General features: G+C 39.0%; 1 protein-coding gene across 10 annotated transcripts in view; it reads right to left on the bottom strand.

Annotated features, from left to right (window-relative positions):
• Window positions 1–3,600: 3,600 nt before the first annotated feature.
• Window positions 3,601–16,195, bottom strand: part of CACNB2 (calcium voltage-gated channel auxiliary subunit beta 2) — a 389,518-nt gene continuing 376,923 nt past the window's right edge. For 9 of the 10 annotated variants that reach the window (XM_027594126.2, XM_027594129.2, XM_027594125.2 and 6 more), the window contains 4 exons: window positions 7,780–7,931; window positions 6,109–6,204; window positions 4,945–5,130; window positions 3,601–4,102 (listed from right to left, as the gene is read on the bottom strand). In XM_027594126.2, the coding sequence (XP_027449927.1) occupies window positions 3,608–4,102; window positions 4,945–5,130; window positions 6,109–6,204; window positions 7,780–7,931 (929 nt within the window). In that variant the 3' untranslated portion in view covers window positions 3,601–3,607. The remainder of the gene's footprint in view (window positions 4,103–4,944; window positions 5,131–6,108; window positions 6,205–7,779; window positions 7,932–16,195) is intronic. The other variant, XM_027594134.2, reaches the window with a different exon arrangement.

A 16,195-nucleotide genomic window follows, 5' to 3' on the forward strand; every position in this document is an offset into this window, starting at 1 on the left:
TTTCAGTGGGTTTCATTCCTTCCAAAAATAGGGCAAATTGGAAAATAAGACACAATCTTAAGGGACACGAAGTTAAGAAAAAGAATAAAAAGGGGAAAAATCTGGGAAATGTGGAGGAAAAGAATATATTCTCTCAACATATTTCAGGGTTAACATAGATATTTCTGTGAAACAAAAAAACTTCAATTTAACAGTGAGTACATTTTACTTCAAAACGCTGTGCCACATTTTACTTTGAATAGTAAGGTGAAGTACAAATATAATATAGCCAGAATTAAATAACTGGCCTAGAATCATCTAGTTACCTATTTTCTCGTTGTGACTCTTGATATATTACTAATAAGATGAGAGTATCCAAGACTATCAGCATTGTATCATTGAGCAAACGGGGGGATAAGAGTGAGGATTTAAATTTGTCATCAAGATGGATCTTAATTTTAAGAATGAAGGAGGAATAAAAAAAAAATCAAGAATTGCCACACATAGTGAATTAAGGTGGGAGAAAGCTTACTCGACTCCTATTTTAAAAGATCTTTACCTTCTGTAAACTAGCATTTTATCAGACATAATGGGAAATCGCTAAAGTAACCTTAGGGATTAGCATTGCCCTTTAAGATAGATGCTCCACCGTGGGAAGTGTTGAAAATCTGACATATTCTCAACTTTAAGAATCATTCCTAAAATGGCAATTAATACTACTACTACTAATAAACAGTGCAGAAAGCCAGCTCTTTATTTGTTTTATATGAATGACTTTAAACCAGATTTGTTGAACAGTTCAGTGTAGCTGACAGTGAATGTTTAACAGGAATGCATAGCAGACCATGTTAAAAATGTGGCATTGTCCCAAAGTACAATATGACTAAGACATCCTACATTTAGCAGCACCTTTTTGTAACAGTAACTTAAATGAGCAGTAGGGAAAGAGCATAGGAAAAACTGAAATGGGTTTGACAAAACACAGAACTATTAAGAACAGTTCCATTTCCAGCATTTTCTAGGTTGACTACAAAGATCATGATTCTACAACTGAGTAGGTTAAGGTTAAGCCTTTGCTGAGTGAAAAGACTAATTTTACATTCCACAAGTCAGTAAAATCTCCCATTGCCCTTGGGATTATTTCTTCATTTACAAATTGAGTACACACTGTTCACACATATGCCTGCTATACAGTTTTCACGTACAGATGCTCAGTGTCAAATCCTTCAATATAGTTTTTTGAGGAATACTCTGATTTGGACTAATATGTTTCACAGTAAAGTGAAAAATTAAGAATCCAGGTAAAAAGTTTTAAAACTGGAATCTATTAGCATGACTCTTTGAGAGGGATTAGTGGTAGCAGCATGTAAGATAAATACCAGTTATACTTAAAGAGTTTTAAATATCCCAAAGTCATTAATTGGGATGCAAGTTTTCAGAAATATTTATACAAGTAACTTTAACTGGAATATGGTTTCCCAATGATATGAATATTTTACATCAAAAATGTATATATTATGACTACTGTTTTTATATTCAATAAATAAATTTGTCAACAGTACAGAGCTAATTAACAAAAAGATTAATTCTGAGGAAAATGTTCCTTCTATTAGCTGATAAGACCCTTCAAATGTGACTCATTTTTAAAACTGAGTTTTCTTGCAGGGGAAGGGAAATAAGGAGTTAAATGTGAAACAGTTTACTTAGAAAGGTCCCAGAATTTTTGGCAAGAACCTGGAATAATCAAAGAAGCAAAACAGAAATAGATTAACTTAACAAAATAATAATTTCATAACGTACAGATCCGAAGTTAGGCAATTATAGCTCGGCATTTTCCAGGGACAAACTTCAGGTGCTGGGTACTTGCACACCTAATACTGTCTTACCTGTCCAGTCATGACTGGACAAAACGTACACATAGCGACAAGGAGAAGGCGGTTTTAGCCTTTAGCATGACAACCACACTGTGAGCTGCTTACGGCGCTTTAATTGAGGCATGGAGAATAGTATCTTCTGGGTTCCCCTTCAGAGTAGATGTCTAATGCAGGAAGAGATTCTTAACATTTTGTTCACTTCAAGTCACCTCATTTTGCCCTGATTACTTCTGAAGAGCAGAAACTTTGGTTATAAGAAGCACTTCTAGGTTTTGATGGACAGCAAAACTGTTGGGAGTTGGCGGCAGGGAATGGAATGAAGGGGGAAACTGAAGGGAGATAAACAGCAGGAACCATAGGCAAGGTTAGAAAAGGAGGAGGTGGGAGAAGTTAGAAAAATTTATTTTCCCACGAAATAATTCTACAAGCTGTGTAAACATTTCTTACTGAAACAAATACTCAAACACACGAAGATTGTACATTTCCAGTGAAACACTCACAGTTAAAAGTTGCCTGTATTTCTCCTCTCTAGGAGCAAAAACAAGGAGCCAGCGGATGAATGCCTTCCTAGTCACCTTTGGCAGCAAGCTTCCTCACATTCCCTGACTGCTCAATGGATTCTCAAAGCAACACGTAGCACAATTAAATACAAAGCCAGGTGGGTAGAATTCTAAGTATATCGGTCTCGAGTCTTGAGCGCTCAGCTCCATCTCAGTCACTCTTACACACTCGTACACACAGACACACTTGCATACGGAGGTCCGGCTCGTAAACTCCAGTGCAGTGACATAAGACACTAGCTACTAAGAATGTGTGTGTCACAATCAGTGTGAACTGCATGGATTAGAACAACCTTTGGAGTTTGGTTATATTTATACCATAATTTATGGTCAAAATTATAAACTTACAAGGATGGTAAAACATTCAGAAATCAAACCTTTTCAAGTCAGGCAATCACACGTATTTACAGTATGTACAGCCTTTCTACTAGAATGGGGATAGGTGTCTAGACGATATTACAAATTTCCTGAAGGTGGGCATTTCTAGTCCCTGTAATTCATAAAGCAAATCTGCTGACTTGGCATTAAGACTCTAAAATAGTGTGATCAAACTGATATATATATATGTATATATATATTATATATATAATTATCATAAGAAGGTGTTTGCAGAAATAACATTTACAAACTATACAGTACACAGTACTAGTACATAGAAAATAGATTCTAACTTTATGATCCCCTTTGTGTAAGGCAAGACTGAATCTGTCCCCAAATTTAGTCAGCCCGAGGTACAAGCAAGAGACAGTGGTCCATGGTTAAATGAATATGCAAATCAGGTACCTACATATTAAAAATCTGGAGAATCAAGAAATTCCACTTTTTACCTGGGCCAGTTCTGGCTTGCTGGATACATTAACTACAGTTTTGAAAACATCAACTATGTTTCTTAAAATTTAACTAATGCCACCTGGATGGCAACAGATTTTGTTCAAGTGGCAGCGATCCCAAACAGTTTTTGAAAAGTCCAGTATACAACCGGAGGTCTGCAGCCATACCAGGCAAATTTATGTAGCGCTTACAAAAGAAAAAAAAAGTATATTAATACTCTCTATCATGCTATTGCTCTTCAAGCAACAGCAATACAAAGTGTACAGGACAGATCACATATGACTGCAGTGACCCCAAAGATTGAGTCTGAGGGGAGGTGGTATACAAGACTTAAAAAAAAAAAAACACACAAACGGGCAAAAGTCACTGGCGGATGTAAACATCCCTGTTCCACTCCCCAGCCTCGTTCCGTTTTTTGGAGATGCCTTCTCCGTCCTTGTCACAATAGCGATCCTTGGATTTATGCCGACTCCGTTGCTTGTTGCACTCGTTGTGGTCCTGCTCTCTATCCGGGTCCCTGGAACGGTGCCGAGACTCCCTGTGTCTGTGCTCACTGCTCCCGTGGGGCTCATCTCGGTGGTTGTGGTCTCGGTGGGGGGCATAGTGGTCCACGTGTTCGTGGGAATAATCTTCCTTCGGCTCCACGTAGGCAGAGTCTCGACTCTCCTGGGTTTCGGAGTCAAATGTCTCCTGCCTGGAGAGGCCTCGACTTGTTCCACTGCGATGGCTGTGGTGCTGGGCGGAGGAAGAGGACCGGTGCTGGGGCTTCTTGACGGGTTCCGGGCAGGGTTCCTCTTCAGCTTGGGAGGCAGCCCGGGCAGGAGCCGAGCGCTCAGTCCTCTGATCGCCGTGAGAAGCCTGGCGGGGAAGGGAGCAAACACAGGCATCAACCAAGGTCCGCGTGTAAAGAACTAACATGTCATGAGAGCAAGGCCGCCCTTTCAGGGTTATTCCCTTGTGAGTTTCGAAAATGAAATCTAACCTAACTCAGTTACTTACTCCTTTTGATGACATCTGGTGGCATTTACTAGGTTTATACTATATTATACCAGAATTTTTTTTTTTCCCCTTATGAATAAATGAAGGGGGGAGGGCATCCTTTTATATGTTCTCCCGGGGTTCAAATCAGATACAGGTCCCTAAGATTTCTCTACACACAAGTGTACATTTCACGACCTCCTCTACAGGTCCCTAAGATTTCTCTTGCACACAAGTGTACATTTCACGACCTCTGTGTGAATACTTGTGGGAAGATTAAAGAAAGATGTTGGCTTTGGCTTAAGGGGAAGAAATAAAATATCAGATGCTTACATAGCACTTAGTCTTCTGTATTAACTCAGTAATGCAGCAGCCCTGGGAGACAGGTTGTCCTCCTGAGGCAAAGGGCAGGTAAGCAACTTCTCCAACCTTATACACCCAGTAAGAGGTGGAGCTGGGATTGGAACCCAGGCAGTCCGATTCCATGGTTGTCCTACTGACAGTGTAGAAAAATACTATCCGTGTCTTATAGGACATGTAGTTAGGGAGTTTATATATGTTTGTAGTGTATTGTTTACCCAGTTTTTCTTATGGGTACAGAAGTCACATTGAAGACACTAAATGACTCAATGTAACAGGCAATGTGCTGGGTAACTGGGCTTGGATCCCAGCCAGGTGACCTAAGGCAGCCTAGTTAAGGCTTAAGAAGGAGCCCCTCTTACCTGTGAATTAGAGGCTTGAGTGGGGCTACTGGGCAGAGTTGAAGTGGCTAAAGTACGACTAAGGAGAGGGTTGGGGAGATGGCTGCTGGGAGGGTGGGTGGCCTTCCAGTAGGCCTCCAGATAGTCGGCAAGGTGCTCACAAGCATCCTCGAGCTGGTTCTCGTCCAAGATCACGTCAAACAGTTCCTGCGGCGGCAAACATTTCCGATGACACACTTAGACCAGCCAGCGCTGAGTGAGTTTCACCCACACTCACAAAAGGAAGGGGCTCATGAGCTGCACCACTTTGTACTTGCTTGTGTGCTCCTACTTTCTCCTTTTCAGACTGGCTGAATGTCCTGTTGAGTCAGACTGCATCTGTCTACTTCAGATCATTGCTCACAACCCTAAATGCTTAACCAGTAGCAATGATCAAAAAGTGAAGGGTATCATGATAGTTGTTTAGGGCATGATAGAAAAAAGAGGTAGAAAAAAACATAATCTGGACAGTACAGGAAGAAGCCTGGTTTTGACAGAGACTATGAAAAACTTCCTTAATCTTGGAAATTACCGAGGCAAGATTAGGACATGAAATTTGGCAGAAAAAAACTGAAACCACTGATAGTTTGACAGGGTCCAAACTTCAAAATATGCCAAGCGGTAAAAAATATAATTCTTACGGCTTCTGTTACATCTGCATATCAAAACAAAAACTTAAAGGTGTTCTATAGTCCCAAAGCATGATATGTAAAGTAGGATCAGGAGGAGGCATGTGTTCAGGTATCAGAAGCTAGGTAACTTGATTGTTTAGAGGAAAAAAAATTTTTTTTTTACATGGTCTCAATTTCTCAGTTATTAAGAACTGGTAACTATTAGAAGCAAATAATAAATCCCAAACAGATCCATTTTATAAACCAAATTTTGAAACCATAATCTTGTTTCATTTAGGTTATGTATTAGATGTTAACAAAGCGAGGTCACCACCGAATGCACTGGAGCTTTTTGTAAGCCATGATCTAGACCAGTGCTCATGGGAGGAGGTAGGACAGTTCAGTTGGGAATGAAGACCATGGCTAAGTGGGGAGAATTCTCTCCCCCGACCCCTGTTTACCTGTCTGGTTATTGCCTGCTTGCTTTCTAAACATAATTCCAGGGTGGAGTGTACTGTATACAGAGATGACTTACTGGAGGACACTGAGCCAGTTTATCAGCTGCCACCATCTGGACATTGAGGTGTTTAGCTTGAGATTTCCCTCGAGATTTTATTAACCTTTGTAAAACCTGTGAAAGATAAGATTTAACAGAAGATTATCTGCACTTGGGTAAAGAACAAAGTTTGTTATTCACTCTAGGGCCTTTTTACATATAGCACAAATGGTTTATAATAGATGGAGCTATAAAATGTATAAATCTCAGTTGCAAGCTTTAAAAAGACTTTAAAGAAGATAACTAGCATGGAGCTTATTCTGACTCTTACCAAACTTGTCTCATGACTCCTTTATGTTTAAAGACATTGAGAACCCCAAGAGCTTTTGTTTATGTGAAGTATAATGTTTACCATAGTAGAAACTACAATTGAAAATATTTTTAAAAATGAATGATAAACCTGTTATATTTTAACAAATTATTTTTGTAAAAAATATCTACAGTTTTGCAAATTTCTCTAATATGCTTGGCTTCATAAAAAAAAAAAACCAAAGTCTCCGAGCTACATTTACATTTAACCTGCTACAGTGTCTTGTTTTGGGTGAAATAATGTGAAGAAATCCATCCTTCTCCAGACGGGTAATTCACAAAAGGAGGAGTATTGTAGTAGCCTTTTCAGGAACTGTGGATATATTGTTCTTTGATATTACACTAAACTCAACAAGTGGTAGCTTCTTAAAGACTAGTTGCCATGTGAAAGCTTATTAAACCCTATCAGTGAACTTTTCTTACTGTTAAATTACATTGCATTGGTTTATCTTGAAATTCTAACATGCACGATTTGTAACATCATTCATTGATCATGTGAAAAATAATGGTTCATGGAATTCTTCAATCTTCCAAATGTTGACACACTTCTTATACAATATTAAAGCAATATATTTGCTATTACCATTGACTGCATCAGAAAAGGCTCTCTTTTGAGAAGCGAAGCTCTTAGGTGGATACAAATTTTCTGAAATTTTAATTTTCGTTTGAATGCTTGAGTTTTATTATCACTGGTGACAAATGGGAGAATATCTGCCAAATAACTAAGTCTTAATAAACACAGTATGTCAGTTCTTTCAAATAAAAATGGTGAAAAAAGAGGCTGCTTGAGTTTATAACTTGAATAGTCACTGTATGTCCTCAAGCTAACTGGTAAAAGTAAGTGCTTCAGCTATTTGTTTCATTACACAGACTATTGAAAAGCCTTGTATTTAAGAGTCAAAATTTAGTAACATTAATAAACGTTACTACTTTTTCAGGACATGCGTCCGTGAAACCGGATGGTGGTGGTGGTTGTAACTTGGAGCACTGTCTCCATTACTGGACACTAGCAGTTTTACCCACCATTGCTTTTGCACCCTCAACGCAAATGTCAAAACAGTGAAAAAGGAGAATGATGTCTTAGTATTATTATGGAAATAATTTTGACTTCATGGACTCTCTAGAAGTTTCTCAGAACCTTCCCCCAGGAAACCACGGACCACACTTTGGGAATCGCTGTTCTAAGCCATGAAACTAATAATCATACTTTGCTTGCTTGAATCTTAAAGACTCTTGACTACCCTGTCTCATCAAACTCTTTATGATGGATAGAGATATAGCTTGTTACCATATACATTTGTAGTTAGGTTTGATTAGAGAGCAAATAACAACCCTACTTACCTTAGGAGAAGAAATCTTTACATATACTATAATAGGGGCCAAAGAAGTTTTACTGAGTTGAGCTGGATGATTAATAGTATCCGCATCAAGGACTACCAGTTGCAATGTTCTTGCAAGTTCAAAAATCCTTTCGATTTCACTCTGAACTTCCGCTGTAAAAGGTTAAGCAGAGTTCAATTAAAGTATTTTTAAACCAAATTGAAATAAAAATGGTACGCTGTTTCTTCAACAAGAAGGGAAGTAGGGCAGCCAATAGGTTAATGTTTACCGGCAATCGAGGTGATAAAAGGTATCCTTTGGAAAGAGCAGGCTCTCCACAGAACCTTTAGAATTGAGGGAATTCTTCTCTCAACCAGCTATAAAATTTGCTTCCAGTATAACACTCTTTGTGCTATAAAACTTCACTCTGTGAAATCATTTCATAAAGACGTAAAATAGAAACTTAAGGATATCTATCTTTAACGTGTCTGTTTCTGACCATGTTACCATAGCAACTATCACCATGTTTCTTTTCAGCTTAATCTGTGTTTATACTGTCACCTATTGGTATGCTTTCTGGATATAATCTAGGTATGTTTATTAGCAAGCTGAAATCCAACATAAAATAGGAGAGACGTTAATAGTATCTGTAACAAATTTGTCCAAAAACACACTTCTCATAGTTTCTGCCAACAGACGAGTGGTCCTGCAGTATTCATATTAAAAGGGTAGTTATCCATTAGAGGCAGCACTATAGAAATCCAAACTATAAGATTCATAGAAAACTTATTAACTGAAAATATGCTTGAACACCAAGAAAATTTCAGTCTATCCACTCCGTGATCCCTCTAGAATCTAAAATAGGACAGTCCAATAGAATGTTCTGTGATGATGGAAATAGTCTGTATCGGTGCCATCCAGTATGATGGCTGCTGGGCACAGGTGGCTATTGAGCACTTGCACTGTAGTTAGTGTGAATGAGAAGCTCAAATTTTAAACTTAAATAAAAGCGAAGTAGCCAGAAGCTACTGTACTGACAGCACAGATCTATAAAGGCCTAACATGTAGCTTGTAGTGTCCTCTACAATCATGAAGGGCAGATTCTAGGAGACTCCTAGACCTACAGAATACCTTTTCATTCCTCTTATGCATTTACACCCATGCAGAAGATTGCTGGAGATAATTTCAACTAGTATACTATTGCAGAAAAGACAAGTTACTAATCCTCTGCCTCATAGTATGTTATGATTAGAGTCCTTTTATTTACCTGGATGTCTTTAAAATTTGGGCTTAAACCATTTTCAGTACTAGCTTTAAAATAACATTTGGTTATATGCCGCTTATGACAGTCTTGCCGAAAGAAAAACCAAAAACAAGCTGATTAAGTTTCTGGATCTGCCAGTTGACAAGGAACACAAAGAACAGACCATTACATAAACTACACCAGTATAATGCAGTTAGAAACTTTCGGACTCTGGAAACCCTATGGATAAGTGACCCAGTCTCTTCAAGCAAGAAATTATAAGAGGGAAAAAAGACAGACATATGGAAAATTACAGATTAAGAAACTTACGAACCAAAGAACCAATCACTGTGGATTTTGCGTCCTGATTCAAAAATATATATATATTATATAAATGAGTAAAATGATATATATAAAGTTACATATGACAATTGGGAAATGATACATGGCTAAATAGACATCTAATGATACTAGGGATTTTTAATATATGATAATGGCATTGTAGTTTAAATAGAATCCCTAATCTTTAAAAACACATACTGAAATATTTACAGATAAAATCATATGGTCTAGGATTTGCTTCAAAATAATCCAGAGACAGCTGGGGGGAGAATGGGGGGTTGCTGGAAATGAAACAAGACTGGCCATGAATGTTGAAAGTGGGTGACAAATACCTGGGGTTATATTTTTACTTCCTTATATATTTGAATTTCCTTTAAAAACACTTCTAAAAATAAAAATGGTATATTCTGATTTTTTTCATAAGTGTTCTAAACTATTACTAATATTATTCAGATATTCTCTGTTGACCTTTAAATTTTTATTTCGATTATTACCTTGTGTGGCTTTATCACCCTACCAATGTCATGGCCACTGACCCCCAACAATCGAGTTCCAATCTAAATATTATTGTAAGCATTATGAAATTTGATCAGCTCACAGCTAACATCCTACTCAATGGTGAGGCTGAAAGCTTTTTCCTGGAGATCAGAAACAAGGATACCCACTCTTGCCACTTTTATTCAACATAGTATTGGAAGTCGTAGCCAGAGCAATTAGGCAAAAAACGACCTCCAAATTGGAAAGGAAGAGGTAAATCTGTCACTATTTGCAGATAACATTATTCGGTTTAAACCATAAAGACTCCACCAAAACCTGTTAGAATAAATAAATCCAGTAAAGTTGCAAGACACAAAATCAGTATATAAACCGACATTGTGTTTCTACATACTAAAAATATACTATCAAAATGAGTAAGAAAACAATCCCATTTACAACTGCATCAAAAAGAAGAACATACCTATGATTAAGTGTTACCAAGAGGGGAAAAGACCTGCACAATGAGAACTACAAGACTGTGATGAAAGAAACACAAGAAAATACAAATAAATGGAGAGAGATTCTGTGCTTATGGACTTGAAGACTATTGTTAAAATTTCCCTACTACCCAAAGCAATCTACAGACTCAGTGCAATCCCTATCAAAATTCAAATGACTCTTTCACGGAAATAGAACAATCCTAAAGTTTGTGTAGAACCACAAAAGACCCTGACAAGCCAACTTATTTATTTGTTTAGATTGTTTTATTTGTTTCAGGGGTACAGGTCTGTGATTCAACAGTCTTACACAATTCACAGCACTCACCATAGCACATACCCTCCCCAGTGTCCATCACCCAGCCCCCCCATCCCTCCCACCCCCCCACCATTCCAGCAACCCTCAGTTTGTTTCCTGAGATGAAGAGTCTCTTACGGTTTGTCTCCCTCTCTGGTTTCGACTTGTTTCATTTTTCCCTCCCTTCCCCTATTATCCTGTCTTGTTTCTCAAATTCCTCCTATCAGTGAGATCATATAATTGTCTTTCTCTGATTGACTTATTTCGCTTAGCATAATACCCTCTAGTTCCATCCACATCATTGCAAATGGCAAGACTTCATTGTTTTGATGGCTGCATAATATTCCACTCTGTGTGTGTGTGTGTGTGTATACACATATACACACCACATCTTTATCCATTCATCTGTTGTTGATGGACATCTTGGCTCTTTCCACAGTTTGGCTTTTGTGGACATTGCTGCTATAAACATCAGGGTGCACGTACCCCTTCGGATCCCTACATTTGTATCTTTCGGGTAAATACCCAGTAGTGCAATTGCTGAGGGTAGCTCTATTTTCAACCTTTTGAGGACCCTCCATACTGTTTTCCAGAGTGGCTGCACCAGCTTGCATTCCCACCAGCAGTGTAGGAGGGTTCCCCTTTTCTCCGCATCCTTGCCAACATTTGTCATTTCTGATTTGTTAATTGTAGCCATTCTGACTGCTGTGAGGTGGTATCTCATTGAGGTCTTGATTCGGACTTCCCTGATGCCGAGCGATGTTGAGCACTTTCTCATGTGTCTGTTGGCCATTTGGACGTCTTTTTTGGAGAAATGTCTGTTCATGTCTTCTGCCCATTTCTTGACTGGATTTTTTGTTCTTTGGATGTTGTGTTTGAGAAGTTCTTTATAGATTTTGGATACTAGCCCTTTATCTGGTATGTCATCTGCAAATATCTTCTCCCATTCTGTCAAGACCAACTTAATCTTGAGTGAGAACAACAAAGCATCATGCTTCCTGATTTCAAACTATATTATGATACTATAGTAAAACTGTGGTATTGGCATAAAAACAGAAACATAAATCAATGGAACAGAATAGAGAGCCCAGAAATAAACCCACACGTAGATGGTCAATTTATGACCAAGGAGCCAAGAACATACGGTGGGGAAAGTATAGTCTCTTGGGACTGGACAGCCACATGCAAAAGAATGAAATGGGACCATGGTCTTACACCATATACAAAATCAGCTCAAATGGATTAAAGACTTAAATGTAAGACCTGAAACCATAAAACTCCTAGAAGAAAACATAGTAAGCTCCTTAACATCAGTTTTGTTGATTTTTTGGATTTGACACCAAAAGCAAACCCAAATAAAGCCAAAATCAACAAATGAGACTCCCTTAAACTAAAAAGCTTCTGCACGGCAAAAGAAACTATCAACAAAATAAAAACACAGCCGACCAAATAGGAGAAAATATTTGCAAATCACATGTTTGATATTCAAAATATAGAACTCATAAAACTGAATAGCAAGAAAACCATCGGATTTAAAAAATGGGCAGAAGGTCCGAATAGACATTTTTCCAAATAAAACATACAGGTAGCTAACAGACACATGAAGAGATACTCAACATCAGTAATCATCAGGGAAATGCAAATCAAAGTCACAATGACATATCACTTCATACTTGTTAGAAAAACTAGTATCAAAAAGACAAGAAATAGGGGCGCCTGGGTGGCTCAGTCACTGGGTATCTGCCTTCGGCTCAGGTCATGATCCCAGGGTCCTGGGATCGAGCCCCGCATCGGGCTCCTTGCTCCGCGGGAGGCCTGCTTCTCCCTCTCCCACTCTCCCTGCTTGTGTTCCTGCTCTCGCTGTCTCTCTCTCCGTCAAATAAATAAACAAAAAGAATCTTAAAAAAAAGGCAATAACAAGTATTGGTGAGGACATGGAGAAAAAGGAAACATTGTGTGCTGTTGGTGAGAACACATATTGGTGTCACCTTTGTAGAGAACAGTATGGGTTTTTCCTCAAAAAATTAAATATAAAATTACCCCGTGATCCAGTAATTTCACTACTGGGTATTTACCCAAAGAAAACAAAAACACTAACTTGAAAAGATATATGCATCTCTGTGTTTATTGCAGCGTTATTTACAATAGCCAAAATATGGAAGCAACCCAAATGTCCAATGATAGATGAATGGATAACAAAGATGTGGTACATCTATAAGTAATGGACTATTACTCAGCCATAAAATACGAGATCTTGCCATTTGCAACAACATGGATGGACCTAGAGGGTATCACGCTAAGTGGATTAAGTCAGAGAAGACAAATAGCTTATGATTTCATTTATGTGGAAAAGAAACAAAGGAGCAAAGAGACCCCTGCACCCCCCAAAAAGAGACTTATAAATACACAAAACAAACTGGTGGTTGCCAGAGGGGAGAGGGGTGGGGAGTGGGGGAAAGGGTGAAATAGGTGAAGGGGATTAAGAGTACACATATCTTGATGAGCACTGAGAAATGTATAGAACTGCTGAATCATTATACTGTACACCTGAAACCAGTATAACACTGTATGTTAATTACACTTCAATAAAAAAGGGAGAGAGGTGAGAAATTATTTCAAAAAACAAATGCCAAAGACTTCCTTGGCATTCTTTCCTGAAATTGAAAAGCAGTCTTAAAGTCAATTTATTCCATCAGTGTCGTCCTACCCAGTGAAAGTATGCACACTCCGCATCTTGAAGATGGGCAGGCCTTACTCATCTGTTCACATCCTACAGTCCCTCATACCCACGGAGTTAAAACTGGCACTGGTAAAATGAATTAACATTTTTGTCAGTGCTTCATATCTGACATCTCAAAGCAATACTCAGGAACAATCATGTTTCCTCCAAGACAAGAAAGAGAAAGTTAACTTCTGTAGAAGTTTCTGTAATTGAACAATACCTGTAAAAACAGAGTGAGGAGATTGTTACTTTCATTGTGTTATAGGAAATCTAAGTGGTCAGTTAATAAAACTATGATATCATTCTAGTATCAGTTATTGAATGGTAACTGCAGTGCCATCTGTATCATCACTAAGCACAAAACTCTAATTCTGACAAGTGCCTTCTTTGTCCCCCAAAAAGGAACTCTCTAAAGCCTTCTCTAAGCACCTTTTCCTTTCCCCAAGCCCAGTAAGTTCTGGCTCTGTGCTCCTAACTCCCTAGCACGAAAGTGGCTTGGGGCAGAAATAGTCTTCATTACTTCATAGAGCTATGTGATCCTTGGGAAACATACTTAACTTCTTAGAGCCTCAGTATTCTTTTCTGGATAATGGAAATGAGAATTAAATGAACCAACATGCAAACCATCTATCACAGTGTCTGGCCCATTGTAAGTAATAAACGTCAGGTACAGATGACCCTTGAGCAACATGGGTTTGAACTGTGTGGGTCCCTTATATGCAGATCTTTTCAGTAAGTACAATACAGCACTGTCAACATTTCTTTTAGGACTTCTGTAACAGTTTTTTCTCTAGCTTACTTTATTCTAAGAATAGAGTATATTGTACATCTAACATACAAAATATGTGCTAATCAACTGTTCATGTTATCAGTAAGGCTTAGGGTCAGCAGTAGGCTATTCGTAGTTCAGTTTTTGGGGAGTCGAAAGTTATACCTGGATTTTCCATGTGGGGGCTGGTGCCTCTAACCCCCAATGATGACCCCATCATTCAGGGGTCAACTGTACTGCTTTGTACCTACCTCTATTAACAATTATCCCTCTGAATTTCAATGACAGGATTGAAAATGTTCCCAACAGGCAGTGAACCGAGAGAACAATACATAATTAGTTCTATTCCTTCCCTCACAATACAGTGCCTGGTACAAAGTTTGCACTCAAATTCTGTTGAAAGAATGAGTCAAATAACAAATTTGACTACCAAAATACATGTAGACAAAGTGAACTACTCCCCTTGGGTAGAGATTGCTAGAGCTGGGCCATCAATGCCGTGTTGTGGAACAAAGAGTATACTAATTTCTCGAGACAGCTATACTGGTAGGAGATCAAAAGGAGGAAAGAAATTAGATTCAAAAGAACAACTAGTCACATAAATTCCACGTTCATCTGCAAGGCTAATTTTATAGCCTTCTATCATCAGCCGTTCACTCTCCATTCTTCCTAAGAGGGGGCAGATGGTCAAGTAAATGCAATCAAGCATCACTGTCCCATGGCACTGCTCAATGGAAAAAAAATCTGGACTGCTAGTCAAGACCCCTGAGGGTCCAGTCTGTTTTATACCTTAGCATAAAACTACACAGAGCTATTCGTTTCCTGTGGTTCTCAGATTTTTTTAAAAAAAGATTTTCTTTTTTTAAGAGAGAATGCACACATGAGTGGGGAAGGGGGAGAGGGAGAAGCAGACTCCCCGCTGAACAGGGAGCCCGATGCTGGGCTCGATCCTGGGACCCTGGGATAATGACCTCAGCTGAAGGCAGATGCTTAACCGACTGAGCTATGTAGGCGCCCCTGGTTCTCAGAGTCTTTACTGTACAGTGATGGGCTTGAATGAAGTTGGTAGTCCTCCCATTTTGGCAAACACAGTAGAATCACCTGGCGGACTTGTTCAAACAGACTATAGGGCCCCACCTCTAGAGTTTCTGATTCAGTAAGTCAGGTTTGAGTCTGAGAACTGTCATTCCTAACTAATGTCCCATGATGCTGACACTGCTGATTTGGAGAACATACTTCAAGAACCACTGAACTGGGGGCGCCTGGGTGGCTCAGTCGTTAGGCGTCTGCCTTCGGCTCAGGTCATGATCCCGGGGTCCTGGGATCGAGCCCCATGTCCGGCTCCCTGCTCGGCAGGAGGCCTGCTTCTCCCTCTCCCACTCCCCCTGCTTGTGTTCCCTCTCTTGCTGTGTCTCTCTCTGCCAGATAAATAAATAAATAAATCTTAAAAAAAAAAAAAACCACTGAACTGAATGCGCTCGGGTTTGTCATCCTGGTTCCAAAGTCCATGGTGCTATAACGTAAGTGATGAGCTTTGCTTAGTTGAAACTTTGAGATAATTATAAATTCACATGCAGTTGTAAGAAAAACAGAGCTCCCTTGTACCCTTTACCCAGTTTTCCCCAATGGAAACCTCTTGCCAAACTCTCGTGCAGTATCACAACCACAATACTACCGTGATCCACCAGTCCTATTCAGCTTTCTCCAGTTTTCCTGTACTCCCTGTATGTATGTCTATTTAGCTGTATAGAATTTTATACACTGCGCTCACCACCATATATTTCAGTGGGTTGTTGACTTCTCTGCCTTATTGCTACACCCAGCTCCTTGTGGGCAGTGCCTTCATCTAATTCATCTTTGTATTCCCAGGCTTTCGCATGACACTCGGTGTCTAGTATATGCTCAAGAAAGTACATGAAGTGGAACAGTCATTTAAAAATAACATACAGTTGATAGTTACAAAAAGCCTTGGCAATCTAAACAAATCTAATATATGCCACTGATGTAACTACGAGTCTAAACAATTGACAGTTAATGAGGTGAATCAATGAAATGAGCATTTTGTAACAATTTCTGTGAACATCAAAAA

This window comes from Zalophus californianus, chromosome 9, assembly GCF_009762305.2.
Source record: "Zalophus californianus isolate mZalCal1 chromosome 9, mZalCal1.pri.v2, whole genome shotgun sequence".
Taxonomy (NCBI): Eukaryota; Metazoa; Chordata; class Mammalia; order Carnivora; family Otariidae; genus Zalophus; species Zalophus californianus.